This window comes from Neolamprologus brichardi, chromosome 16, assembly GCF_056152115.1.
Source record: "Neolamprologus brichardi isolate AB-2024 chromosome 16, ASM5615211v1, whole genome shotgun sequence".
NCBI classification, from domain to species: domain Eukaryota; kingdom Metazoa; phylum Chordata; class Actinopteri; order Cichliformes; family Cichlidae; genus Neolamprologus; species Neolamprologus brichardi.
Window position 1 is genome coordinate 31,933,483 of NC_142119.1, and position 27,102 is coordinate 31,960,584.

The 27,102-nt window shown below is 42.5% G+C and overlaps 1 protein-coding gene across 3 annotated transcripts in view; it reads left to right on the forward strand.

The window, feature by feature from the left end:
* The window catches only part of LOC102797270 (titin-like), a 170,353-nt gene that overhangs the window by 45,779 nt on the left and 97,472 nt on the right, over window positions 1-27,102 (forward strand). For 2 of the 3 annotated variants that reach the window (XM_087853003.1, XM_087853004.1), the window contains exons 67-109: window positions 501-791; window positions 1,090-1,377; window positions 1,870-1,986; window positions 2,081-2,363; window positions 2,507-2,690; window positions 3,459-3,539; window positions 3,690-3,957; window positions 4,044-4,061; window positions 4,267-4,476; window positions 5,565-5,642; window positions 5,725-5,751; window positions 6,149-6,205; window positions 6,285-6,329; window positions 7,099-7,158; window positions 7,377-7,445; window positions 7,791-7,862; window positions 8,041-8,112; window positions 8,591-8,818; window positions 9,705-9,791; window positions 9,940-10,029; window positions 10,220-11,122; window positions 11,296-11,373; window positions 11,466-11,531; window positions 11,709-12,929; window positions 13,274-13,363; window positions 13,547-13,642; window positions 13,835-13,912; window positions 14,124-14,195; window positions 14,381-14,443; window positions 14,915-14,950; window positions 15,146-17,164; window positions 17,627-17,677; window positions 19,304-19,702; window positions 19,788-20,066; window positions 20,608-20,877; window positions 20,966-21,105; window positions 21,584-21,710; window positions 22,675-22,938; window positions 23,596-23,735; window positions 23,831-23,957; window positions 24,346-24,612; window positions 26,090-26,356; window positions 26,634-26,900. In XM_087853003.1, the coding sequence (XP_087709129.1) occupies window positions 501-791; window positions 1,090-1,377; window positions 1,870-1,986; window positions 2,081-2,363; window positions 2,507-2,690; window positions 3,459-3,539; window positions 3,690-3,957; window positions 4,044-4,061; window positions 4,267-4,476; window positions 5,565-5,642; window positions 5,725-5,751; window positions 6,149-6,205; window positions 6,285-6,329; window positions 7,099-7,158; window positions 7,377-7,445; window positions 7,791-7,862; window positions 8,041-8,112; window positions 8,591-8,818; window positions 9,705-9,791; window positions 9,940-10,029; window positions 10,220-11,122; window positions 11,296-11,373; window positions 11,466-11,531; window positions 11,709-12,929; window positions 13,274-13,363; window positions 13,547-13,642; window positions 13,835-13,912; window positions 14,124-14,195; window positions 14,381-14,443; window positions 14,915-14,950; window positions 15,146-17,164; window positions 17,627-17,677; window positions 19,304-19,702; window positions 19,788-20,066; window positions 20,608-20,877; window positions 20,966-21,105; window positions 21,584-21,710; window positions 22,675-22,938; window positions 23,596-23,735; window positions 23,831-23,957; window positions 24,346-24,612; window positions 26,090-26,356; window positions 26,634-26,900 (9,945 nt within the window). Of the gene's footprint in view, window positions 1-500; window positions 792-1,089; window positions 1,378-1,869; window positions 1,987-2,080; window positions 2,364-2,506; window positions 2,691-3,458; window positions 3,540-3,689; window positions 3,958-4,043; window positions 4,062-4,266; window positions 4,477-5,564; window positions 5,643-5,724; window positions 5,752-6,148; window positions 6,206-6,284; window positions 6,330-7,098; window positions 7,159-7,376; window positions 7,446-7,790; window positions 7,863-8,040; window positions 8,113-8,590; window positions 8,819-9,704; window positions 9,792-9,939; window positions 10,030-10,219; window positions 11,123-11,295; window positions 11,374-11,465; window positions 11,532-11,708; window positions 12,930-13,273; window positions 13,364-13,546; window positions 13,643-13,834; window positions 13,913-14,123; window positions 14,196-14,380; window positions 14,444-14,914; window positions 14,951-15,145; window positions 17,165-17,626; window positions 17,678-19,303; window positions 19,703-19,787; window positions 20,067-20,607; window positions 20,878-20,965; window positions 21,106-21,583; window positions 21,711-21,865; window positions 22,133-22,233; window positions 22,501-22,674; window positions 22,939-23,595; window positions 23,736-23,830; window positions 23,958-24,345; window positions 24,613-26,089; window positions 26,357-26,633; window positions 26,901-27,102 lie in introns of all 3 variants that reach the window. The other variant, XM_087853005.1, reaches the window with a different exon arrangement.

Sequence of the window (27,102 nt, forward strand, 5' to 3'; positions counted from 1 at the left end):
TACTTTCTTAGATTCTGTTGTCTTTCGTCCTCTTTTTATGCCATTTGACTTTTCTTTTAGATGTTCAGCACTTTGGTGACCAGCTGTTGTTTTAAAAGTGCTATGGAAATAAATTTGACTTCCTGTGATCTTGTGCTTGCCAGGAATAACCAGGATGATATTTTAGGGTGTGTTTTCAGTGGCTGGCTCTGCGTTTTGTAGGTCTTGAAATAAGGATTTACTAAGCTTTGAGAGATGCTTGAAACCAGTTCTCCGGCTGAGAACGCTGTAATGTCAGATAATGGTCTTTTTCATAGACAGGAGATTTTTGGTCAGAATCTCTGATGTTTAGTATTTCTTTGCTTTTGTGTTGTTTGTATGTTGTCTTGTGTGCTGTGCCAGACTCTTTTTCCTGAAGCTGTGGTAAAGGCCCGGTGGCCTGAACTCTTAAATTGGAATCTCAAACTTCCAATGCCACTGCACGGCATGATTTTCTTTCTTATTTTCTTCCCCACTAACAGAGCGCAAAGTTCCTCCAAACTTCACCAAGAAGCCTTCTGAGTCCATGGTGGATTCAGTGGGTAAGACTGTAAAGATCGAGGGCCGAGTGTCCGGCTCGCAACCTCTGACCGTCTCCTGGTACAAGGACAACAGTGAGATCCGCGCCTCGGACAAATATGATATCAGCTTCAAAAACAACATGGCCGTGCTGTGTGTCAGAGACTCCACGGGCTCTGACGGTGGTGTTTACACCTGTGAGGCCTCCAATGAAGCTGGCAAAGATTCCTGTAAGGTTTCTCTCACAGTAACAGGTAGGACTCTGTCATTTAGGATTTGATCCTTTTCATCCATGCAGCTAAAGCTGATGTGACTCTACAGGATGTTCTTATGGCACTAAAGATTAAAACCTGACACTTTCCTTGTATTAAAGTAATGTTTGGGTAATATTTTACTATATTTGGGTAAAATTATGACTGTTTTCAGGATGAAATACAGTGACTTGTTTTGCTAGCATCCATCCAGATTTTGGATGAGCTTCAGTTTAACAGTTCACTGTTTGAAAGGTGAGTATTTGTAGTCATCCTGTCGGTTTTTCCACCACTTCTCTAGAAACTGGCCAGGCTCCCAAATTTGATGTTCCTCTGGAACCAGTGACTGTGGGTGAAGGGGAGAAGCTGAGCCTCCAATGCCACGTCACCGGCTCTACTCCAATAACCATCCAGTGGATGAAGGACAGGAGAGAGCTCGTGTCCAGCGGAAACACCAAAATCTCATTTGTTGGTGGAACGGCCAATCTGGAGATCAGCCAGGTGTCAAAGACGGATGCTGGAGATTACCTGTGCAAGGCCAGCAATGCAAATGGCACTGACTTCTGCAAGTCTAAAGTCACTGTAAAAGGTAATCCATCTGTGGTTCCAGTTTTGTGTAATGAACACATCTTGTCTCTCCACTGCACGGTGGAAAAAGTATTTACTGCAGTGAAGCTAAACCAACATTACTACAAAACTTTGTTTTTGAAGTAGTTTTATGAGAAATGCAGTGTGTTTATTTCTTTCGGCTCAAGGGCGATCGTGGCTCAAGAGTTGGGAGTTCGCCTAGTAATCGGAAGGTTGCTGGTTCGACCCCCAGCTCGGACAGTCTCGGTCGTTACTACTGGTGTTGGCCAGAGGGGCCGATGGCGCAATATGGCAGCCTCACTTCTGTCAGTGCGCCCCAGGGCAGCTGTGGCTACAACTGTAGCTGCCTCCACCAGTGTGTGAATGACTGGACTGTAAAGTGCTTTGGGGTCCCTAGGGGGACTAGTAAAAAGCGCTATACAAATACAGGCCATTTACCATTTCTGCTGGTTATGTGTTTCACAACATTTAACTCACTTTCAAATCCTTTCAGATAAAGGTGCCAAGGCCCCACCCGCTGAGGCTGCTGCCCCGGCTGCAGCCGCCCCGGTCAAAAGGCTCGACAATCTGTTCTTCATCGAGGAACCCCAAAATGTTTCTGTCACAGAGAGTAAGCACAAGGAGCCATGGCTCTTTTTGCTTTCATTCATTATCTCTAAAGGTTTCCATTTTGAACTAACTTTGTGTACTTCTGATTTTGGCAGAGGGTACTGCAACCTTTATCGCCAAGATTGGAGGTGACCCAATCCCCAGTGTGAAGTGGATGAAGGGCAAATGGAGACAGATCACCCCCGGTGGTCGAATCTCCATTGAGCACAAGGGCCAGGATGCCAAACTGCAGATCAGAGAAGTGACCAAGTCTGATTCTGGTCATTACAGATGTGTTGCCACCAACAATCATGGAGAAATTGAGAGTGGCGCTGATATGGAGGTGACCAAAAAGGAGGAAATGGGAGAAATGGGAGACTTAAGAACGAGGCTCAAGAAGTAAGGCATTAAGATATGGTGGCAGTGTGAAATCCTTTTCTGTGCCACGACTCTTTTATCAAAGCCTAAAGGAAACAGAAGAGCAAACATCTGGGAGATATCTGCTTCAGAGAAAAATCTGATCATGTATTTTCTATTTTCAGGACTCCTTCCAAGCAGAAGAGTCCCAAGAAAGAAGAAGACGTCAACATTGTAGATCTGCTTAGAGGTCACGACCCCAAAGACTATGAGAGGATCCTGCGGGAACATGGAATCCATGACTACCGTGCCATCCTGCAGGCCGTGGAGTTCCTGAAGAAGGAGAAGGAGATGGAGACTGGAAGAGCGGTAAGACAGAAAGCGTCAGCACAGATGACCGGACATCGTCCCACATAGTGCAGCTGTGTGAGCAAGCAGCAGAATTAATATCACGGTTCAGCTTCACAATCTGTTAGCAGGAAGGATGGAGACAAAAACTTTACCTCTAAATTCCACCAAATAAAGGGCCAAATGGCCCTCAAGTCTCTGGACTGGTAACACACTTCTGGGGTCTCCAACATTTTGGCTTAGCTGTGGAGCCGATAACATTTTACCAACTTTAGTCTGCAAAAACTCACTACCAGCAGCTTCTAGGTGTGAGTATTTGGTCCCATATTTAAACTAAAACCTACTTTGGGGCTTCTCCAAAAGTTGATTCTGTTCATCTGGACGTTTGCAGTGGGAGAAACGTTTCGTCATCATCCAGGTGACTTCTTCAGTCTCAACTGACTGCAGGTTTCAATCTTATAAACAGGGGCTTATACTTTGGGGCTTCTTAGTCTGAGTTGAGAGCAGCTGAACATATGCAGACAAATAAGGCAGAAAAACAGGCATTTTACATATACTTCTCCTTTCCAGAGAGGAATTTGGACATAGCGAACATGATCTCTCCATATTTTGCTACCAAGCCAACTTTATTTGTAAAGCGCTTTAAAACAGCAAGTGCTGACCAAAGAGCCGAGAACAGAATAATGCAAAGTTAAACAAATTAATAATAATAATAAAGCACGAATGAATACCATGGAAACATGGAAAATGTTCCCTGAAGCGACTCTCACAGACTCTGTCCTGCTGCAGGAGGTCGAGCATGGGGCACGAGTCGAAGAAGAGGACATGGCCCGACTCATCGAGCAGCTAGAGGGACGCGTCAGCATGGAGGTAAAAGCACCATCTAATTATGAGGCCATTAAAAAATAAACACATCGTGTTTCAGTATATAATGCTGAAAAACTTAATATGATTTCTGATAATCAATGATTTGACAATACACAACTTCAGACGTTGATGAAACGGGTTTTTCTTGCTCAGCCTGTCTCTGTGATGGAGGACATCACTGACCAAACCATCACGGAGAACCAGAGCGCCATCTTTGAGTGCCAGATTAAGATCAACTACCCGGAGATCACGCTCACCTGGTACAAAGGCACCCAGAAACTGGACAACAGCGAACAGTACGACATCAGCAGCGTGGGGGACCGCCATTATCTGAAAATCAAGAACTGCCAGGTCAAAGATCAGGGCAACTACCGCGTGGTGTGCGGTCCTCACATCTCCAACGCCAAACTGACGGTCACAGGTAAGAGTCAGAGTGTTTGATCCCGATGTCTGTCTCTGTGTGTCTGTAACACGTCCTCACGTCCAGCTCTTCCATTTTATTATCAGGAGCCGCTCGTAAGACAGGTAAGAAGGATGAGTCCGAACTAACACGACTCAGACTGACCTCTTTGAACCTGAAGGTTCTCCTCTACCTTGTGTGTTTGTTTCTGTGTCTTTTATACTGAAGCTGATTTTAGTCCAAAGAGGAGTCTTAACACTTAACTGTGACATCAGATCTTCACATTTAAAATGCATATTTCGGAGGCTCACTCTTATTGTCTGGTTCTAGTCGATCAAATTCAGTTCACTAAAAGCATCCGAAGCATCGAGGTCGACGAACGCCACTCTGCCTCCTTCGAGTGCGAGTTGTCCTTCGACAACGCTACCGTCACGTGGTACAAAGACTCGTGGGAGCTTAAAGAAAGCCCAAAATATAACTTCAGGACTGAAAGCCGACGGCACTTTATGACAATCCACAACGTAACTGCAGAGGACGAAGGTTTGTTACACAGCCAAGTAACTGTTTCCTCCGGAGACACTTTTCTAACAACTACACCAAAGTTTAGCTGTTTGAGTAGTATGCATCATCTTATAGATTAACGTCTGCTTTTAATGGTGCACAATAAAAGTATTAAAAAAGTCTTCTAATCATGTCATTGAATGCATTTAGCCGTTTTAGCTGAGACTTTTACTAACTCACACGACAAACAGCAGCTGAATATCTTTAAGCTAAAAAGATGTTACTGGGCGCTTGAAGGGGGCGTATTCTGCTGTTACTGAGTTTCATAGTAAACACAGTTCTTACTGTTTCTAGCACCTTTTGGTATTTTATCAGTTTTATTTATACAGCAGCACAACACAACAACAGTGACCTGAAGGCGCTTTATATTGTAAAGTAGACAGAAAAACCCAACAATCATATGAATGCTTTTAGGGAGAGGGGCAGTAAAAACATGAAAGATCTGAAATTATTTTTAAGCAGACAGAAGATAAACTGATGATAAAGTAAGAAATAATTGAGAATTTTTAGGAGGGGATTAGATCCCCTGTAAAATGATTTTTGGTACATGAAAAACTAATCGGACCAAAAGAAGACATGTCTGCTAACCTGGTAGTGTTCTGCCTCAGCTCAATGCAAAGATGTGAAATCTGAGTAAAGTTGCGGTCACGCCAGCATCGTTTAGTGGATCCTCTCTAATGAACCCCGCTGCTCATCCACCCGCCGTCGTATTACAGCCGAGTCGCTGCCAGACTTCAGAGCAGCACATGCGCTTTTATTTAGCTTCTTAAACCTTGAGCTTTACTCGGTAATCAGTTTTTATTTTTTGAATGAACTGAACAGGATACCGTCAAATAGCAAAACTAGCCAGCGACTATATTTGTGTACCAGCAGCGGTGTAGCATATTTGACTTGTCCTTGTGCAGGATTAGCTCTGTGAAACAAACTTAACTTCACCTGGACATTACTGCAGTGCTGACGTTTAGAGAGGATTAGCTGGGCTCTCTGGTGTGACCGGCCTTTACCGCGATCTCTTCTGTAAGTGTTTGAGGGACAGTTTGGCCTGAAACGTGATGTTTCCCCATCAGGCGTGTACTCGGTGATTGCTCGTCTGGAGCCACTGGGAGAAGCTCGAAGCACAGCCGAGCTTTACCTGTCAGGCAAAGGTCTGTACGTTTTTTACACATTACTGACATCAGCGTGATGTCAGCAGCTACAATAACGCTTCTGTACTTTGTCCTTTCACAGAAATTGAGTTAGGGAGGGTTCCTCAGGGTGAGTATCTTAAAAAGTGCAGCAAATAAACGACAGTAAACCTGAACACGTCTTCACCTGCAAACTCAGACGCAGGTTCACGATTTTACAACAAGGTCGAGGTCGCACTGGTCATTTCACCGACACCATTTTCACAAGAATCACCGCTCATCTATTTGCGAGGCTCCTTGACGTCTCATTGGTTTGTGCTATACAGCCAACCACTGCCAACAAGGCTTTCACTGTGACTGTGGGGTTTCAGTTCAACAAACATTATCCTGACTCACTGCATCATCTTACACGTCACTGTGATTTCAGTCATACCAAACAAGTGTTAAGTTTTACTGTCAGAACTTAAAAACAACAATAATAATAGTAATAATAATAATACTCAAAGTGTTTGTGGCTGAACCTTCAGATGTCCCCGACACAGCCGTTCGTGTGTCAGAGGCAGTGTCTATGCTCGTGTGCAGAGGTGAGTCTGGTTCAAACTGATCAGGATTTCAGTAACTCTGCTCGTTTCTCTCATTTACACGATTGTTTTCTGCCACAAGATTCCTCCGAGTTTGATCTTTTTGAGGAGAGAACAGAAGTGAGAGGTACTGCAGTCGCCACTGTCTAAGATCAGCTCTAACCGCCGTAATCTCTGCAGTTTGCGTGACGAAATGTGAAAGACGGGTTTTCTGCATTAAACTGTTTTCTTTAACCGTCATCACCCTCAAGTCCATCATCATAATCATAACCATCATCATCTTCATCACCTTCTTCCTCCTCCTTTAACCCTGAGTAACTGTGTGCTTGTTTTAAGCGTCATCTGTACACGACCCGTTATAATATCCCAAATATAATTCAGCTTCATTATCTGAGCTGTGCAGACGAGGATCATGTCAGTGTCTAAGAATCACTCTTCAAATTAATCCTGATATGACGAGATTTAAAATTCAGCCAGAGATGTACAGTTCTTTTTATTTTATTGTAGTAAAGAATTACAAGTTTCTGACTATAATTATGATTTTTATCACGTTGTTTTCTGAATTACAAAAATGTCAACATTCCTGTTTTAAAATCTGATTTATTATATTCTCATTATGGTTTTTGTTGCCTCTCAGATTTTGCTGCTCAGATTTGAAAAATAAAAATGAGGTTTTCAATAAATAAACAGTAAGTCAGATTTTTTTAAAGCTAAACTTAAAATTGGATTATCTCACCTCAAATTTTGAAAGTCAGAACTTCAAACTTCAAATTCAGGATTGTGGAGTTTCATCTGAAATATTTAAAGGTTTCCTGACCTGATCGTCGTCTGCACAAACATAAACTGTTCACTGATCTGACGTCTAACGGTGAATATCTTTCCGTGGTCTGCTGTAGTGTTTCAAAGTCTGACACATGAAGAAGAGACGCTTTCGGTTCAGTACTCGTCCGTCTCAGGTATCAGCTTTAATCACTCTATGAAGTGTAATGACTGTTAACGTGCTGTGGACGTGTTTTTGTCTGAACTGCTCATCGGTGCGGCCCGCACCCGTCTTCCTGTTTCGCCTGTTATTGTGTTTCGTTTTGTTTTTAGCAGCTTTGGATACTCGACGACCTGCAGCAGCTTTCACATGTCAGTCGTTCTTTTTCTGAGTTTACATTTTTTTCCTCACCAGAAGAGAAAAAACCTGTAGAAGAAACTGTTGAGTGGACTGAGGTCGAGGGCAGAGGAGAAATCCCTGAAGGTATAACTGCAAATGTTGTGGCTGTTCATAAAGCTCAGAGCTGAAATATAATGAGGCGCTGCCAATCAGCTGACTGTTGTTTGTCTGCCCACTTAAATTCTACTTAAATGCTTCAAACACCAACTGCTGCTTACAGAAGCTGTTCTTCTTCTCAGGTGTTACTTCTATGATCCTGCATGTTACCTGTTTTTGTCATGTTTTGGTCTCATCTCTCTGCAGTTATTCTGTTCTTGCCTTCATGCTCTTATTAACCTTCACTGAAGCTTTCCATGCAGTAGATTTGGCAGAGTAGACGGTAGAGCTTGGCTGAAGTAGTTTTAATGTGACCTTTCTTGATCTTTCAAGTTCCTGAGATTTACAGGATGCCAGAGGAGAAACCCTCTGAGCCTGAAGCTCCGCCTCCACCTCTGGTCAAAGGTATCTACAAATGTCTGCTCTTTATATTCTTCTTCGTGTGGTGTTTGTCTTGTTGGTATGTTACATCTTTTCTTTTTTATTTCCATTCTTAATTTTTTCCTAAAGAAATAATAATAAAGAAACCTTGATGTTCAGTTTAATGTGGTGAGAAACTGAAATGAATGATAATGTTTTAAAGTACCTGAAGCAAAGAAGCTACAGCCTGAAGCCCCTGCTCCACCTCAGAGAGAGAAACGTCCAGCTCCAGAAGGTAATGTTCATGATGCAGGGAGTCACTAAAAATGTCTTATTTTATGTGTTTGTGGGTCTTTATTGGCTCACGTTCTCAACTGTTTATGTAAATGATGCGAATTACAAATCTTTACCAGAAAGCATCGTACTTTTACACCAACTTCAGGAAATCTCATGGTATATTATATTGCATATTTACACTATATTTAAAACTTTAGTCAAGTTTTTGTAGCACAAACTCACCAACTTTAGCATGAATATGAAATTCAAACTATTCACGATTATGCTCTCAAGATCTTTCAGATTTAATGAATATTTTTTAGGCTTTTTTTGTCTCTTTAATTGTTGTCTGAAGTATTTTCTTGCTGTTCTTACAATGCGTAAATAGCATTGAGTTCTTGCTGTCAGGTTTTATGTGTCTCCTCTTTGCCCCAAGCTCTTACAACTCTGTGGTTCCCATGTTAAATGATGGTAATATTTCTCTGTTAACCTTGAAGAACCAGTAGTCTTCACCCAACCTGAACCTTACCGACCCAAACCAGCAACACCAAAACTGGTTCATTCAGAACCTGAAGTGGAACCCATGAAATTAGTGGTGCCTAAGCCTGAAGTGGAACCCGTGAAACCAGTGGTGCCTAAGCCTGAAGTGGCTCAAATTAAGCCTGAGCTCCAAGAACCAAAAGCTGTCCCCACTAAGAAAACGCCAGAGGCCTCAAAACCAAAAGGTAATATAATGAACACTTTGTTTTTCTGATGTTCAAATGGAAAGTCATTACATCCCAAGTTCTTCTAGTTTTGTTTCATGTTGCCGTGACCTAAGTGTGCACTTCTTAACATGTTCATATATGTCATGGATGTCCTTTGCTGCTAACCTCTTGATCTTTAAGCATTAACACTGTCTATAGTGTGGACCACACGTGGTGTTTGGAGTGTTTGAATATAGCCTTTAAAAAAGACATTGCTTTGGCGTATAAATAACAAATCTAACAAATTTTGATCATGAAAATAATTCTATGGTAAGTAAAAGAGTAAACCTTTAAACATATAAATGCTGTCCAAAGTGCCAGCTGTAGACAAACTAGCAGAAGCCACAATTCAACCAGTCTCTACAACGATTACTTAAACAAAGACTGACACTAACAGAACAAAACCCTGGCTCAGGGGGTTGGGAAGCTCATCTGTAACCGGAAAGTTGCAAGTTCGATTCCCCAGCTCTCTCTGTCCTGGTCGTTGTGTCCTTCGGCAAGACACTTCACCTACCGCCTACTAGTGTTGGCCAGAGGGGCCGATGGTGCGATATGGCAGCCTCGCTTCTGTCAGTCTGCCCCAGGGCAGCTGTGGCTACAACTGTGGTTTGCCTGCATCAGTGTGTGAATGTGAGAGTGAATGAATAGTGGAATTGTGCGCTATATAAATTCAATGCATTATTAAAAGGTAATGAAGGGACATGTTTTTCATGTGTGACACTAACTCTCTTTACACAAACACGGCTCGGCTGTGTATTTAATGTACTGTGATTGTGTCTTTCTCTAAGCACTCGATAGAGTGTTGACGCCACCGTGGTTACCAGAAGGTTACTGAACATATACACTGTATGCATTTCTTTCAAAGTACCAGAACCACCAAAGTCAGAAGAACCTGTACTTCAACTAAGTGCAGTCCTTGCTTCTCCATCATTGGAACATCTTCCAACTGAAGGTATAGATTGTTAACCAAAGTCGTGTTGCTTCTTTTTCTCTAATATCATCTTTCCTACTTTGACTTCACTCATTAAGAATGTATCTTTGATTCCATATTAATCTTAATTGTTAGCTGTTGGATAAAAAATACACAATCTTCTCTTAAGTGCAAGAAACACCAAGACCAGAAGAACCTGTACCTCAACCATCTGCACCCAAAGTTACTCCACAAAAAGTTGAAGATATCCCAGTTAAAGGTACTACAAAGAGTTTGTTGATAGGCTGCTGTGTTGTGCCGGTTTCTCTTATACTTGTTAGTATAACTTTTGCTTTTCTGAAATATCTTACATGAATATCTTTCAGCATGCTAAGCACTCGTTAGAGTGTGACTACAGATTTTTGGTATTAGAAAAAAAATCTTAAATATTAAATAAATCTTCTTTTAAGTTGCTTTAGAATCAAAGATACACGAACCTCCAAGAAAACCATATCTGCTGGCTGATAAACATCAGCAGGAAGTAACTGAACCAAGGGACCTGGAAGCTCCAGAAAAAATCAAGGCTCCTGAGGTTCCTGAAGCACCAAAGAAGGTTCCTGAAGCACTAAAGGTTCCTGAAGCGGCAAAGAAGGCTACAGAGGAACCAAGGAAGCTTCCTGAAGAGCCAAAGAAGGTTCCTGAAGAATCAAAAAAGGTTCCTGAAGCAGCAAAGAAGGCTATAGAGGAACCAAAGAAGCTTCCTGAAGAGCCAAAGAAGGTTCCTGAAGAACCAAAAAAGGTTCCTGAAGCAGCAAAGAAGGCTACAGAGGAACCAAAGAAGGTTCCTGAAGAACCAAAGAAGGTTCCTGAAGCACCAAAGAAGGTTCCTGAAGCAACAAAGAAGGCTACCAAGGAACCAAAGAAACTTCCTGAAGAACCAAAGAAGGTTCATGAAGAACCAAAAAAGGTTCCTGAAGCAGCAAAGAAGGCTACAAAGGAACCAAAGAAGCTTCCTGAAGAACCAAAGAAGGTTCATGAAGAACCAAAAAAGGTTCCTGAAGCAGCAAAGAAGGCTACAAAGGAACCAAAGAAACTTCCTGAAGAACCAAAGAAGCTTCCTGAAGAACCAAAGAAGGTTCCTGAAGCACCTAAAAAGCCTCCCAAGGAACCAAAGAAGCTTCCTGAAGAACCAGTTCCAGAAACACTGAAGAAAGTTCCAGAAGTAGCAAAAACAGCTGTGGTAGAACCACAGAAAGATCCAACAGCACAGGTTATAGAACGATCAGCAGAGCCGGTGAAAGATCTAGAAGTGTCAGCAGAACCACAACATTTGGAAACACCAATACAACAACCGCAGGCCAAAAAGTCTGAAGGTAGATATGTCTGTCAATACCATTTGGTTGGTCTTATAAACACTTACTAGTAACTCATCTTGACCTATTAACACAATAAGTTGGCCTTGTTGAAATGCCGTAAGCTGTCTTCAAAGATTTTGTTATGATTTGTGTGTTGACTTGTATGTTCACTGTTTGTTACTTCATATCAGTCATCCAAACAGTCAAACAAAGGGGGATACCAACAGCTCTAGCTAAACCAAAGCTGGAGGCGAGTACACCAGTCAAAGGTATGCTTTGACTTTGAAAGGTTCCCCGTGGATATTCAGCATTTTTATGAATTCCTTAGAACATGACTAGATACGTTTGCTTCTATAATCAGATGAGATCGTTGCTTCTGGAAAAGTAGAAGACGAGCCAAAGGCCATAGAAATCCCTCAGCAGAGAGGTAGAAATTCATAATACTTATAAAATAGTTATAAAATAAGGGTTGTAGTTGAATATGTACCACACTAAAGTTTGTATTTTTGTGTCTTGGTGGTGTGTATGTGTTGTGTTTTCTTCTTGGCCACCGCTCCATGGTGCATTTCTTCAATCTTGGGTAATATCTTAAAATTTATCCCAGTTCCTCTGAAGACTCATCTGAAGCCAACAGCTGAGGTTGAAGGCAGAAAGGAGTGTCCTGCAGAAAAAGGTGTTGAAGAAAGGATTTCCCTCACAGAAGCTGGCTACAGGAAACAGGAAGTCGACACATGTGAAGAAGGAGTCAACGAGTCAACTGCAAGAGAAGAAACCATTTTGAAAACTGAGATAATGGAACAAATTGAAAAGACAAAGGCGGTGGTTTCTGTATCATACAGAGAAGATCGTCAGGTAGAGATTATAGAGCAATCAAAAACAGATTATGAGGCTGAACAACTGGAGTGGACTGGACCTTACAAACCTGAGAAAATAGAGAAAGAAATGTCTCTGTGGTCTGCTTCTCCAACTCTAAAGGGGTCTGCCCATTCTCCTGCAGAACAAGATGTCGCACCTCCACCTGAAATATCTCATCTTTTGCAGAAAAAGGTTTCTTCTCCTGATGTTGGTGTTACATCAGAAAAAGAGGCTTACAAGAAGAAAGAGCAGGCCAAAGAGGCTGACCTTCCTACTGCATATTTACAGACAAGAGTTACTAAATCATTATATCATGAAGAAATTCAAGACTCTGCAATAGAGGAACTTAAGTCTAAAAAGGTCACCACATCAAAGAAGCCCAGAGCTCTTACAGAAGTAATTTGTTTGAAGCAAGATGGGTCTGTTGAAGGTAAAGCAGATGTCCCCCAAACCACTCTTTCTCACCCTGCAGCAGTTTCTCCTACAATGGTATCGTCAAGTCAAGACATGGTGAAAACTCCTAAAACTTCCATAAATGTATGTGATGAAGATATTCTACCTCTGGACAAGCCAAGTCTTCTATCGGAAGATGCATCGATTAAACAAAGTAGGGATGGATCACGTTTTGTTACAGATCAGATTCCTTCACCCGAGGAGAGACGCTGTTCGGAGGAAGACATTTCTCCAGCAAAGAAGTCTGTTCTGCCAACCAAACACAGCTCCCCTACTCTCTCTGAGGCAGTTTTTGGCCTAATAGAAGATCTGTCCCTTGAAGAAGACACTCCTGTCAAGAAACCTATTCCTTCTGTGCCTGCTCCAGTAAAAACATCTCAAGTTCAGCAAATCTCTCCATCTTTGAGAGTTTCTGAGGAAGCAAACAACTCTGCAACTAAAGCTACACCAACAAGAGCAGATGACAAGAAAGCAAAGAAGCCAACACAGAAGACTGACCAACAGGCTCTTGATACAGGTATTTGAGCCACACAGGCTCACGATCGCCACGATCGCCTCTCTTAAACTTTACTTTCACTAATGTCTTGTACTCATCGTGGTTAACAAGAAAACCTCAGTCTATATTAAACTGATCTTTTTAATGGCGATTTGAGGCAGTCTTGGTCTGTTAACCTCTTTTACTGCTGGGATTTTGTTTTCATTCATCATCTTCATTCTTCAGCTTTCATCCACATCTTTATCTCTGTCGCTGTTTCAGCCTGTTTATGATGTTTGCAGAAATGTGCCTGAAATATCTGTGTCTAGTCTTGGCTGACTGTGCTGCTGTCTCGGTTGTGACCTTGACATCTTGTATTCCTAAAGTGCCTCCTCCTGAGGAGAAGAAAACATCTCTACCAGCACCAAAGCCTTCACCTACTCCTCCTCGTGAGCAGAAGGGGGCTCCCCCTGCAGGTAGCCTGTTCAGTTTGTTCCTCATCTTTGCTGAATCTTAATGGGCCAAACTTTTTCTAACCTTCACCTCTATTTGTTTGTCCTTTCTGTCTAAGTCATCTTCAGATTTCCATGTTTATTTTTTGTTTTATGTACTTACTGTGTGTCAGTTTGTCGTGACCTTGGCATCTTGTATTCTTAAAGTATCTCCCCGAGAGGAGAAGAAACCATCTGCACCAGCATCAAAGCCTTCACCTCCTGCTCCCCCTGCTCCTGTACAGAAAGTTGCTCCTCCTGCAGGTAGTTTCTTCGCTCACTTTTGTTATTGTTGTAAATGTTGTCTTTTTGTTTGGTTTCATTTGGTGGGTGACAATCGCCTCATGTTTGCTTTAACTTCACTGGCTGACTGCTGTTAGTCCTCTCTGGTGTCTCTATTGACCATATGGCAATCTTGGTCATGATCTTGGCATCTTCTATTATTATTTCCTTCAGAGGAAAAGAAACCATCTGCTCCAGCTCCAAAGCCTTCGGCTCCTGCTGCTCCTGCAGCCAAAGTTGCTCCTCCTGCAGGTACTTCTGTTATACCTCTGTTTGTTATTATAAAAATTCTCCATGTTGTCTTATTCTGTTTCTGTTTGAGTTATTTTGCTGTTATCTTTGTTGCCCATGTAAACTTTTCTTCCATCTTAACATCTTTATATTGTTCTCTGTCTGTTCCAATTTGTTGGTACTTTCCCGTTTTCTCTCTTGGTCGTAACCGTTGATATTTTGTACTTCTAAGTGCCTCCTCCTGAGGAAAAGAAGGTACCTCCACCAACAACCAAGCCAACAGCAGAGAGAGTTCCCCCCGCAGGTAGTTTCTACTGTTTATCATTAATCTTACTGACTGTTCTGTTTGTCCTGCCTTTGAGAAATCTGTTGGGTCTTAACAACAGTGAATTCTGTAGTTTTATACGTTTCGTTCATCTGTTTGTCAGTTGGTTGTTGCTTGTTGACCGGATCTTTGCCAGTGATTTAATCATGTTGGCATTCTTGTAGCTGAAGTTGCATCATTGGAGAAGGAAGCTCCTGCACCAGCCAGGAAAATCTCGCCGCCTGAAGGTAACATCTGTTCTTTCATGTATGCTCCTCTCTTATGTTTGTCTTCTACTTTGAAGCATTTTTAATGGCACAGCTTCAATCTTCATACCAAACATATTTACCTTTTCTTTTAAAATGTGTTGCCTGTTTACATCTGTTGGTCTGTTTCTATACACAACAATCCACTTCCACACTTTGATCCAATTCACTTCTTTAATATTAACACAATTTGCTGAATGAAACCAAATAACCTTTTAAAGGATGTTTAAACATCTGGGTGCATCATAAACAGCTGATGAACTTCCTGCTTCTTCTTAAAGCTCACTGTCTCTGTTTCTGCAAAGTATTCTGCTGAAAGTTCAAAACAGTAAAACAACCCCGAAAACAGCTGCATGCCTCAAACAAATGAACCATCTTTGGCTTTGACTGAGCCTTTTGTCTAACTCTGTTTGCACTGTTTGTACTTATAATGATTTTATATAATTTTTGCAGACAAGGAACCAGTGTCAGCACCTGGACCAACAAAAGGTATGCAAATTATTAACCTTTTTATTTCAAAGAAACAAAGCACAACCTGCTTCAAGTTTTTGTAGCCTTTTAGGACATTTTTGTTTCATCTACATGTGTAAGTGTGATTCTGTTCTATACTGTAGAAAATATTTTATTATTTTCTGTGTTATTATGGTGATATTATAAAAGGTGCATTTGCTGCCCAAACCACAGTGCCGTCTCTTAAGCAAAAGGGTAAGATTCCTGTTCAGGAGGCAAAAACACCCGAATCACCTAAGCTGAAGAGTAGGTTCACCAGAATACCGAAAGAGAAAGAACCAGAACCAGAGGTCATTAAGCTGAAGAAGGTTCCAGTGAAACCTCCAGAGCCAGAGAAACAAGTCGTAACTCATAAGGCAGAAGTGACGAGGCATCACGATCCAGAGCTAGCAGTTCATGGGCTTCATGACAGAGACGATCGAGAGATAATCACACTTGGTAGAACTGAACGAGTATTCACTGCAGATGAGGAAACTATTGAGTTAAGCCATTTTGAGGAAATGGAAAGCCTTACAGTTGTGCAAAAACCAGAACCTGGCAAATGGACAAGAACCTTAAAACCTCAGAAAGACGAGGCACCGGAGGAGCCGCACGTCGCAAAGAAGAAAATAACTAAATTGCCAAAAGCAGATGAGCAAAACGAATCAGTGAAACTAAAACCATTTGAAACATTTGGGAAACAAGATGCTGAATTACAAGCAATCAAACTAAAAAAGGTGCCACCTAAACCAAAGGAGCCTGAAAAGGAAGTCATAACTCATAAAGTTGAAGTGACAAGGCATTATGATGCAGAATTAACAGTCCAGAAACTTCGTGACAGAGAGGATCGAGAGTTAGTAACAGTTGAGAGAAAGGAACGAGTTTTCACAGCAGCTGAAGAGACATCTGAACTCAGCTTTGCAGAGGAACCTGAAAAACTGGAGGCAGAAGATGAGAAATCAAGATGGGTAAGAGCCCCAAAAGCACCAAAAGAAGATGAACCTGAGTCAGATTTAAATAAAAAGAAAATAAAAAAATTACCAAAGAAGGACGAGGACCAGGAAGTAGTTACACTGAAGCCATTTCAGAAACCTCAAAAACAAGAAGCAGCTGAACCTCCAAAGGCTGAGACAGAAGCTGAGGCAAAAACAGATACTGAGCGGAGTCCTTACATGAGAGGTGAGCTGCCACAAAGAGATCAACCTGCCGCTGCTGTAAAACACCAGAAAGATGATGATGATGCTCCACTGATGAATGACAACGCATCTCCACATATCAACAAAGACCAAAAGGAAATCCCACATAAGAAAAAGGTTGATCAAGTACCCAAAGATGTAGAAACTACAGCGGCCGAAAAGCTCCGCAGAAAACCTAAAATTATTTCTACACCTGATAAAGAGAAAGAGCAGGTTGTGTTGAAACCATTCACTAAAATCACCAAGCCTGAAGAAAAGCCAGAAAAAGCATCAGAAGAGAAGAAGAAGCCTTTGGACACAAAGGTACCCAGTCAAGCAACTAAAGAGCCGAAGGATCAACTTAAGAAAGCTGAAAAGACTGTAACGCCTAAAAAAGACAACAAAACACCTCAGGAGAAGGAGAAACCAGCTGAGAAGCCCAGTCCTCCAGGTCAGAAAGAAGAAGAGAGACCGAGTCCTCAAAAACAAACCGATATCCTGAAGAAAAGTCCAGAAATCAAAAAGACTCCTTCACCCAAAGCCAAGATAAGTAAAGATACGCCTGAAGAGGAAAAGCCCCTCAAACCTATTGAGCAGCTGAAGAAGGTTGAACTAAAAAAGACCCCATCACCCAAGATAGAGAAAATAAAGCCAAATGAAGTGGAGCAAATTCCCATCGAGAAGAAGCCAAGTGGTGAAAAAGTCAAAAGGATTCCCAAGACTGTTTCGCCAAAAGACTCCACTGAATCTGTGACCCTCAAAAAGGTGCCCAAGAAGCCCTCACCAGAGGGGCCCTCAGAACCCGAAAGGCCTGTTAAAGGGCGGATCCCTCTGGTGAAGGAGATCTCTCCTGGAGCTGTGGAGATGAAGCGGGTGACAACCCAGCCAGAGGAGGAGGTATGTGAAGAGGAGGGTGAAAAAATGGTAGCCGACGAAGATGAGGAGGTCTGGGACTGGGAGCTGGTTCCACCGGAAGACTGGGAAGGTGAAGGGGTGGATGGGGCGCTGGAGACTCCAGGCATGCCCGGCGCCAAGAGAGGTGAGGTGAAGGCCGGTGAACTCGTCCAGCTGATGACTCTGGAATCGCCTCATCCCATTTCAGACGATTCATCTAATCATCTAATCTACATCCAATTTTACGTTTTTAATCACATTATATATTTGTTCATCTGTTTGTCTGTCTGCTCATTGTCCATCCATCCTTTGTGATGTTTTTAAGTGGTCATCATCTTAAATCTGTCATCAGTTGTGTCATCAGTCATTCGATGCTCATCTTCATCACTGTTTTTATTATTCACTGCAACAGTTTTTCAGTTTCCATCTCACCTTCATCCTCGTCACTGAACATTTTTTTTACATATGTGTAATTTGATGTTCAGCTGTGATCTGGATACGATCTTGAATCTTGGCTGTTAGTTTTGTTAACATCTTTATCTTGGTTTGTGTTGGAGACTAGGATGAGCTGTGAAGCTTAAAACGTGTCCTACTCTTTCTTGTCCAGATGGAAAACCAACAGAAGAGCCGGCGAAAGGCCGAGGTCGAGGATTTGGGGGTGAGAGCTCACTAACATTAGATCTCATCAGCACAAACCATTCGGCACTTTCATTTGCTTCATACACACTTGTAAAGCTAAAGTTGGTTTTTTTGTGTGTGTCTTTCGAACAAAACCAAAAATATATTTTATGTTACAATTTTAATTTTGAGTTCAAAGCTCATTTCTGACTGACAGCTGTGTCTGTGTGTCGTCGTGAGCATAAATCTAAAGCTTTTTTGTCCTGTGGGATTCGTTGTTTGTGTCGAATATGTTTATTCTGCATCGGTTTTAGGCAGAATCTTATTTTTTGTGCTTACCATCATGTTGTTGGTCTCAAAGGTACGGTTTTATCTTGGTTTAAATCCTATCTCTCAGAGAGGTCGTTCTCTGCTGCTATGGGGCAACACTCCTCGGCTTCTGCCTCTATTTACTGTGGTGTGCCTCAAGGGTCCGTGCTCGGTCCTGCTCTTTTCTCTTTGTACATGTTGCCGTTGGGATTAATTTTTAGAAAATACAACATCTCCTTTCACTGTTATGCCGATGATATCCAGATTTATACACCTTTGAAATCCGATGTGACTGCTTCTTTGCAACCTCTGTTCAACTGTTTGCATGAAGTTAAAATTTGGTTATCACATAATTTTCTTACATTGAACGAGAATAAGACCGAAATCATAGTCTTTGGTAGTCACACTCCGCTAGACCAGTTAGCTGATGCCCTAGGCCCTCTCGCTAGCCATCTCTCGCCCACTGTAAGGAACCTCTGAGTGTTCCTGGATGGCTCTTTTAATCTTCAGAAACAGGTCTCCACTGTGGTAAAAAACAGCTTTTACCAGTTGCGTCAGATTTCCAAAGCAAAGCCGTTCCTTCCTTTAAAGGACCTTGAAAAGCTTATCCACGCATTTATCACATCCAGACTGGACTACTGTAACTGCCTCTACTCGGGCCTCCAACACTCCTCTTTGCCGTCTTCAGTTAATTCAGAATGCAGCTGCGCGTCTTTTAACAGGTACGAGAATCCATGAACGCATAACTCCAATTTTAGCCAAACTACACTGGCTTCCTGTTAAATATCGCATAGATTTTAAGATTCTTTTGTTTTAAAATTCTGAATAATTTAGCGCCCAGCTATCTTTCTGAACTCCTCCACTCATACAATCCCAACGGAGCACTTAGATTGTCCAATCACAGGCTCCTAGCACAACCTGGGTCTCGAATGAAGTCGAGAGGTGACCGGGCCGTTGCATCCGTGGCACCCAGACTCTGGAATAACCTCCCTGTTCATATTCGTACTGCCGAGTTGATCCAGTCTTTTAAATCACGTCTTAAAACTTATTTTTTTACTTTGGCTTTTGATTCTGTTGGCTGGTCTAGCTTGTTGTGTTGTTACCTATTGTTTGTAGTCCTCTTTTATTGTTTGTTTTAACTGTCTCATGCTTTTACTGACTGTGAAGCACTATGGTCAACACTGTTGTTTTAATATGTGCTATATAAATAAATTTTGATTTGATTTGATTTGATTTATTATTAAAGACGTTTAAGTCACAGTAGGTAGCTCACAGTTTCAAAGTAAGCTGCTGTCTAATTCGTCACTTGCCCCAACATCTAAATCAACAAGAGGAGTTTTTGTGTCTGATGTTGCAGCGAGACAAACTCCATCTCCTGGTGATGGAGGCAGGGGCCGGGGTCTAAAGCCAGGTGGAAAAGGCCCATCACCTCCCGAGGATCCATTTGGAGGATTCAAGCTCAAACCTGTCCAGCTGAAGTTCATTAAGAAGCTTAAGGACATTGTGCTGCAGGAAGCTGAGTCCATCGGCTCCTCCGCGGTGTTTGAGTGCGAGGTCTCACCTTCCACGGCCATCACTGGATGGATGAAAGATGACAGCAACTTGCGTGAGAGCCCCAAGCACAAGTTTACATCTGATGGCAAAGATCGCAAGTTGCACATTATTGATGTGCAACTATCCGACACTGGAGAATACACGTGTGTGGCTAAGAATGCGGGCAAGGAAATAACATGCACAGCCAAGTTAATTGTTGAAGGTAAACGATTGTTTTAATCCAACATCAATTTTTAAAAACTTATTTGACATTCATGAAAACACTTTTAATCCCCTTTTTCCCACAGAGCTGCCTGTGAAATGGTTGAAGGAACTGGAACCAGAGACAACATGCATTAAGGGTCAGCCAATGTACCTCACCTGTGAGCTGAACAAAGAACGGGACGTCATTTGGAAACGTAACGGTCAGCTTCTGAAAACAAAGGCCGGAAAAGTGGCCATTAATGTAATTGGCATGCAGCATGCTGTGACCATCCAGAACTCCACCGATGAAGATGGCGGCGCCTACACCTGTGAGGTAGATGGACAGGAGGACGTCAAGACTACAACTAACGTCAAAATTATTGGTAAGAAGTCTGCAGAGCATGGTAGCAATGAAACAAGATAAATACAGTCATTGTACCGTCCATCATTCAGGGTGAGTCAACCTACAAGCTGGATTGGTCCCAGGCTGAAACTGTCCCCCAACAGTTAAAAAACAATATGAAGGGCAGCTACCATGAACAGTAGAGCTTGTATTTATGCACCATTTAAGCCCTAAGTTGATCACTGTTTGAGTTGCCTTATGCTGCACCAGAGAAAACAGACCATGGCACAACCAAAATTACTGTGACGGTGTGCAGTCTCATTGTTCTAGCAAAGAACCCCTCGCCATCTTTAATCTGACCTTGATGCATCAAGATGGCAATAAAGCTGCAATAGAACGGTGTCAGTCTGCACACTCACGCTCTCTTGCAGCCAATCTACCAATCCAGTCAACCAAAGATTTTCCCTAGTTACACAGAAGTTGTTGTCATATTTCTTTAGTGTGACTGAGGCATAAGAGTGTGTCTTGTTGAGCAGTTTTCCACTGTAGGAACAAATATAATGTGAACCCTTCCTCCTCAGAAATGATCAAAGACTGGCTGGTGAAGCCTCTGAGAGACCAGCATGTGAAACCAAAGGCAAAGGCCTCCTTCAAGTGTGAGCTGTTCAAGGACACGCCCAACTGGAAGTGGTTCAAAGGAGAAAACGAGCTTCCTCCCTCTGACAAGGTCGAGATCACTAAAGATGGAAAGGACATGACGCTCAGCATCAATAACTGCCAGCCTGATGATGTATCAGACTACACCATCCAGGTGGAGGATCGCAGATATACAGCCAAACTGACACTTGGAGGTTGGTGTATCCACGTTGGGAAAGCACGAGGACCACGCTTTTCCAATTGCAAAGATTTCTAACTTTAAATTTCTTTGGGTGCTTTCAGAGCGTGAGGCTGAGATCCTGAAGCCACTCTCCAGTGTGGAGGTGGTTGAGAAGGAAGAGGCCAACTTTGACTCTGAGATATCAGAGGACGATGTGGTTGGTGAATGGAAGCTGAAAGGCCAGGTGTTGACTAGATCTCCGGTAAGATATTTAACAATGATATGTCTCAGAGTAAATTATTGGAGATAAATATATGAGTTTCAGGAGCGGGACCACGCCTCCAAACATGCTCCGTCCAGTTCTCATCTATATAGGTTCCCCCAGGTCACCAAGCTGTTCCTTCTCGTTTACGTGCCCCACCCTCCCTCCGCTTTTCAAGTCTTCACTTCTATTTACTACACGGGGATCTGCCAGGAGCCGTCGCCCCTTTGAGGCCTTCCCCAAACCGCAGCTCAGTTCATGTCCAAGCGTCACCTTTACCAACTAATGTGCTGTCAAACCTAAAATGAGGACGTGGGCCCAGCTAGTGAGATAGCAGCTAAACGTGGGCTCAGGCCACTCGAAACCACAAATGAGAAGATCATATACTTCTGTGCTGTAGTAAATTTAGTAGCCTACATGATTTGGGTTTATAGAAATGTGAATAGGGACGTAGCACTCATGCCTCTTTGTTTTGCAGACCTGTGACATTAAAGCTGAAGGCAAAAAACGTTTCCTCACACTGAAAAACGTGCAGCTGGATCAGGCTGGTGAAGTGACATACCAGGCTCTGAACGCCGTCACCAGCGCTATGCTCACCGTCAAAGGTACGGATTTACCAAAGACAAAACTTCATCTGTTGCAACCTGCTGCATTTTGTTGGTCATGGAAAACTGATGTGTTGCAGAGCAAACACGGTAAGAGAAGCTGTGGTTGTGTCTTTGTTTCTGTTATTAATTGCCAAATCGCTCGCACCTCTCAGAAATCGAAATGGGCTTTGTTGACCCGCTCAAGGACCTTTCTGTGCCTGAAAAGAAGCAGGCTAAGTTTGAGTGCACCATCACTAAGGACGTGTCAAAGGTCATATGGTTCAGGGGGACAGAGATTGTCACTCCAAGCCCTAAATATGAAATAATTGATGACGGAAAGAAGCACATGCTGATCATAAACAGCTGTGAGTTTGATGATGAGGCTCAGTACACGATCGAAGCGTTGGGTCAGAAATCAACGGCTCAGCTGATGGTGGAGGGTAAGTGGCAAAGAGAAGCGCCACGCTTGATGTTGTTCATGTTTCCTCTGTGAGCTCATTCAGTGGCCAATGTCTGTCTGCGCTGACTCGATGTATTCCAGGCATGAGGCTGAGTTTTGTGCAGCCGCTTCAGGACCAAACGGTCAAAGAAGGTAACACGGCACGCTTTGATCTCGAGCTGTCTCATGAGAACGTGCCAGTGGTCTGGTACCGAAACGAAGTCAAAATCCACGTGAGCCGAACGGTTCTCATTCACGTGGAAGGAAAGAGACACACTCTAGAAATGAGGACACTGAGTCTAGATGATACCTGCCAAATTAAGGCAGAGGCTAAAGGCGTTTACTCCATGGCCAAACTGACGGTCGTAGGTAACTGCGCTCCCTCGTTTCCTTTTCACTTCTGTTTCACAGTAGCGGGACTTACATGACTCACTTTTTGCATTTTCATATTGTATAATGCATTACAAGACTGCTCTTCACAGAGAAAAATTATGAAAATCTACAAATTATTTGTATTAAACCAAAACTTCCTGTCTGCCCCAGAGGGTGACCCCATCTTTGTGGTGAAGCTACAGGATTACTCAGCCACCGAGAAAGAAGAGGTGACCCTGGACTGTGAACTCAGCAAAGACGTTCCGGTGCTTTGGTACCACGAAGAGAAGGAAATCATCGCCTCCAAGATGGTCATCATGAGGTCAGAGGGCACGCGCAGGTCTCTGGTCCTGAAGAAAGTGGAACTGAGCGACAAAGGCAAATATGTATGTGACTGTGGAACAGACAAGACGTCAGCCAACATCAATATTGAAGGTAAGCTCGGTGACATGATTGCCTAAATTCTTTTAAACATAAAAATCAGTCAAATCATAAATTAAGGTTACAGCCGCTGTAAGATTTACAGGTTGCTGGGTCAAAATAAACCCGTAAAACGTTAAATGTTCAAGCCTTTCACTGCACAAGGAAACATGACTCCAAAGGGAGGTCCAGGCCTCGTCAGCCTAGTCAACCCCGTAGCAACCTCACGTCTCTAGGAAGAAATGCACATCTCCACACCGGTCTGGGAATGACACATTGATGCCTGCAGTTCACATCAAAGACAGCAGCTTCTCTGCAAACACTCACTGAGCAGCAGTAGAACCTCAAAAAGATGCAAAGAGCATTTAAAAGTTGTGCCTCACTGCTGGCAACCATGGCAACGTGACCCAAAATCACTCGGCAACCAGAATCCACATTTTCCCCTAGCGACTAACCGAGGCCGCCGAGGCTGTCTATGAGGACAGACTGATGGATTTACTTTCTTTAAATCAAAATTTAAAAAGAACTTTGGAATAAAATGAGAAATCCGAGGGAACAAACTGAAACTGATAGTTTCCAGTTCTTCCATTTTTTGTTGTTTAGCTGTAAAAGTCCTTTCTTCCAGAAGCAAAACAAACTGCATTTTCATATCATGACCCTTTTTCCCAAAAGCACGCGACATCAAAGTTGTTCGGCCAATTTATGGCGTGGAGTTGTTTGATGGAGAAACGGCTCGTTTCGAAGTGGAGATCTCTGAGGACGACGTCCACGGACAGTGGAAGCTGAATGGAGCGGTGCTCAGTCCGTCCTCTGTGAGTGCTTTGCTTCATCACCAGCGCCTCATTGGCAGCGCTCTCCATAACATGAAGCCAGTTTATCAGTGACCGTTTACGTCTTTGTTTAACAGGATGTGGACATCATCGAGGAAGGAGGCAAGCACACGCTGATCCTCTACAACTGCAAAGTGTCCATGACCGGCGAGGTGGCGTACTCTGCTGCTAACGCCAAGTGCTCCGCTAACCTCAAGGTCAAAGGTAAACCAACCCACTGACCTCATCACATTTCATAAAAAACATTTTAAATCATTGTAACCTAAAAATGTGAAACTAAAAATGAGAGCGTCTCATAGAATAAGCCAGCGAGAGACCACAGCAGCTCAATCAAACCTCCATCTGAGCTTCACCTTCTCAGGTCTGATTTCTCATCAGACTTCATCTCCACTGAACAAAGACACCATATATAAAAACGTCAATACTTTTTACTCTGTGTTGGTTACTGTCACAGTTTGGGGCTCGTTATGACGAGAGGAATCCTCAAAAATGAACTATACTGATAATTACTTATGATTATCTAAATTCAACTAAGAGGCTAAGTTTTTGCAAATATACGATAAATGCCAGTTTTCTCATTGTTTTTCTTCAGAGCTCCCGCTGAACTTCCTCACACCCATGACTGATGTTCAGGTCTATGAGAAGGATGATGTGAGGTTTGAGGTTGAGGTGTCGAGAACTCCAAAGACTTTCCGTTGGCTCAAAGGCTCACAGGAGCTGCAGAGCGATGAAAAGTACGAGGTGATCCAGGAGGGAAATTTGTATGTTCTGGTGATCCGATCGGCCGCCTATGATGACGAGGCAAAGTACATGTTTGAGGCCGAGGACAAGAGGACGACGGGCAAACTGGTTATACAAGGTAACGTCATGGTTTTATTCATTTTTTTAAAACTCCTTTGGCACCAGTGAAACTTTCACAGAGTCAGGGCATATTATAATCATATGTTCACATTTAGATCAAATTATTATAGTTTTAAATTTGCCAAATAAACACTTCTGTCCAAACCTTTTTGATGAATCTTCTCCAGATGAATTCAGTTTGGCAGATTTTTTCCTCTGCTTCCTCTTCTGGTTCGGTTCACTTTGAACTAGAGACGCACGATACCACTTTTTCATGTCCGATACCGATATCATAAATGTGGATATCGGCTGATACCGATATGAATCCGATATAGTGTGTTTTTTAATTAATAAAACTGTTTTTTAATATCTTGCTGCTTTTTGTATAAGTTCATACTCAAGTTTAAATAAATAACAACACTAAAGCTATTCTGTTACACCTGTATGTAAAAAATACATAATATTTCATAGTTCAGCAAAACTGATCAATCTAATAAACTTAAACTTACTCCATCCTCCCTATTCTGGTATTTTAAAGAGTAAGCAACCTAACTAATAGGGCTCTAAAACTCCCAGCAAAAAAAAAAAAAAATAGGGAACCACCCACGCTCCACCTCATGATGCTTAATCGACGTAATCAACTTTAATTTGATGCAGTGTGGGAAAAAAAAGCACAGAAATAAATAATTTTTCAAGAATAATTAAATAGATTCAACATCTTTCTTCAACAGAATTGCAGACTGCACAGATGGTACCTTCCCAAAGGAAAAAGTACTACAGCTTACTAGGGTATATTAGACTTAACAGTTACTATATACAGTAATAGACTTCTATATATTTTACATCAGATTAAAACTTTGGGTGTAAGAGTCAGATAATTATTTATTAAAAGCTCAACATTTTAAATGAGAATAAGAAAGAAAAGTATGTCTTTGTGCCCCTTTTTCCCTGTTCATGCCCTATCGGCCCCCCTGGCTAAACTTTGCTAGATCCGCCCCTGCACAGTTACGTCAGCTACGTAGAAAAAGATCCTGGTGTAGAAAGTAATATTAAATAAATTCTAACAACAGCTTATCAAGCTTAATAGTGCTGCTGTTGTTCAGCCGCTGGTTCAGACATTCAGAGATGAACTTACACACTTGCTTTACTTCTCTCTGGGAAAACTTCCTCGGAGATGAAATGCTGGTTTGGTAGTGAGGCTACAAATACACACAGCCGCTCTATCACGTGACCACACTGCTCCGACGTGCTACGGTTATGAGTAGACTTTTTTGATATTTAATGGATCGGATTACATTTTTTATTTCTCTCCGATATCCGATCCAGTAATTTACGTCAGTATCGGACCGATACGTAATATCGGATCGGTCCATCTGTACTTTGAACACAGAGCTGGTGCTCATTTTTGTTTGTTTGTGAGTCACAAATACAAATCTGCTGTGTTCTGCTTCTACTCAAAGTTAAATGTGCCAATGTCTGATGTCTTCCTGCGGCAGGTATTCGTCTAGAGTTTGTCAAAGCAATCAAGGATGTGACAGTAAAGGAGCGTGAAACAGCTGAATTCAGCGTGGAGCTGTCACATGACAAGATCCCGGTGGTCTGGTACAAGAACGACGTCCGACTTCATCCCAGTAAAGTTGTTCACATGTCGGCACAGGCGAAGGTTCACACGCTGGCCTTCAAGGAAGTCGTCATCGATGACACGTCCATGATCAAAGTAGAGGCCATGGACAAGAGCATGACCGCCATGCTCACTGTCATCGGTCAGTGCCTCCTTTCTAAAGCACATTTGAAACAAATGACATAAAAACATAGGAGCAGATGACAGGACTTTAGAAAGAACAAACATGAAAACAATCACAACTCATTCTGATTTAAAAACCAAAGAAAAAGAAAACAGGTGTAAACAAAGCAAACGCAAACAGAACAGGTGACAGCAAGCCACACCCACCAACATCCAAGAGTTCATCCTGTCAAACTGATTCAGACACGCTTCTCTGACGCCTGATTTTCATAATGAAAGTATGTTTCCCCACACAGAGGGTGACGCCTACTTCACCACTAAGCTGCAGAACTACACGGCAGTGGAGAGGGACGAGGTGAAGCTGGTCTGCGAGCTGAGCAAGGCTGTAGCTGATGTGAAATGGTTTAAGGATGGGAAGGAGATCACCCCCTCCAAGAACATCGCCATTGTCACCGATGGCAAGAAGCGCATCCTGATGGTGAGGAAGGCAGAGAAGGCCAACATCGGAGAGTACACCTGCGACTGCGGCTCAGACAAAACCACAGCTAAGCTCAACATTGAAGGTAAACCACGGATCTGTCCCAGCTCTCATGCTTTATGCTGCTTCTCTAAATTCTCTGAACATGTTCAGTTTTTAGCTGTTGGTAAAAGTCCATGTAAATACAATCAGTCTGACCTTTGACCTGACAAACAGACAAGCAGAAACCAAAGTGTTTGGTAATGAGCTGAGACGGTAATAAACGGATTATTTGGCATCTGTAGCCA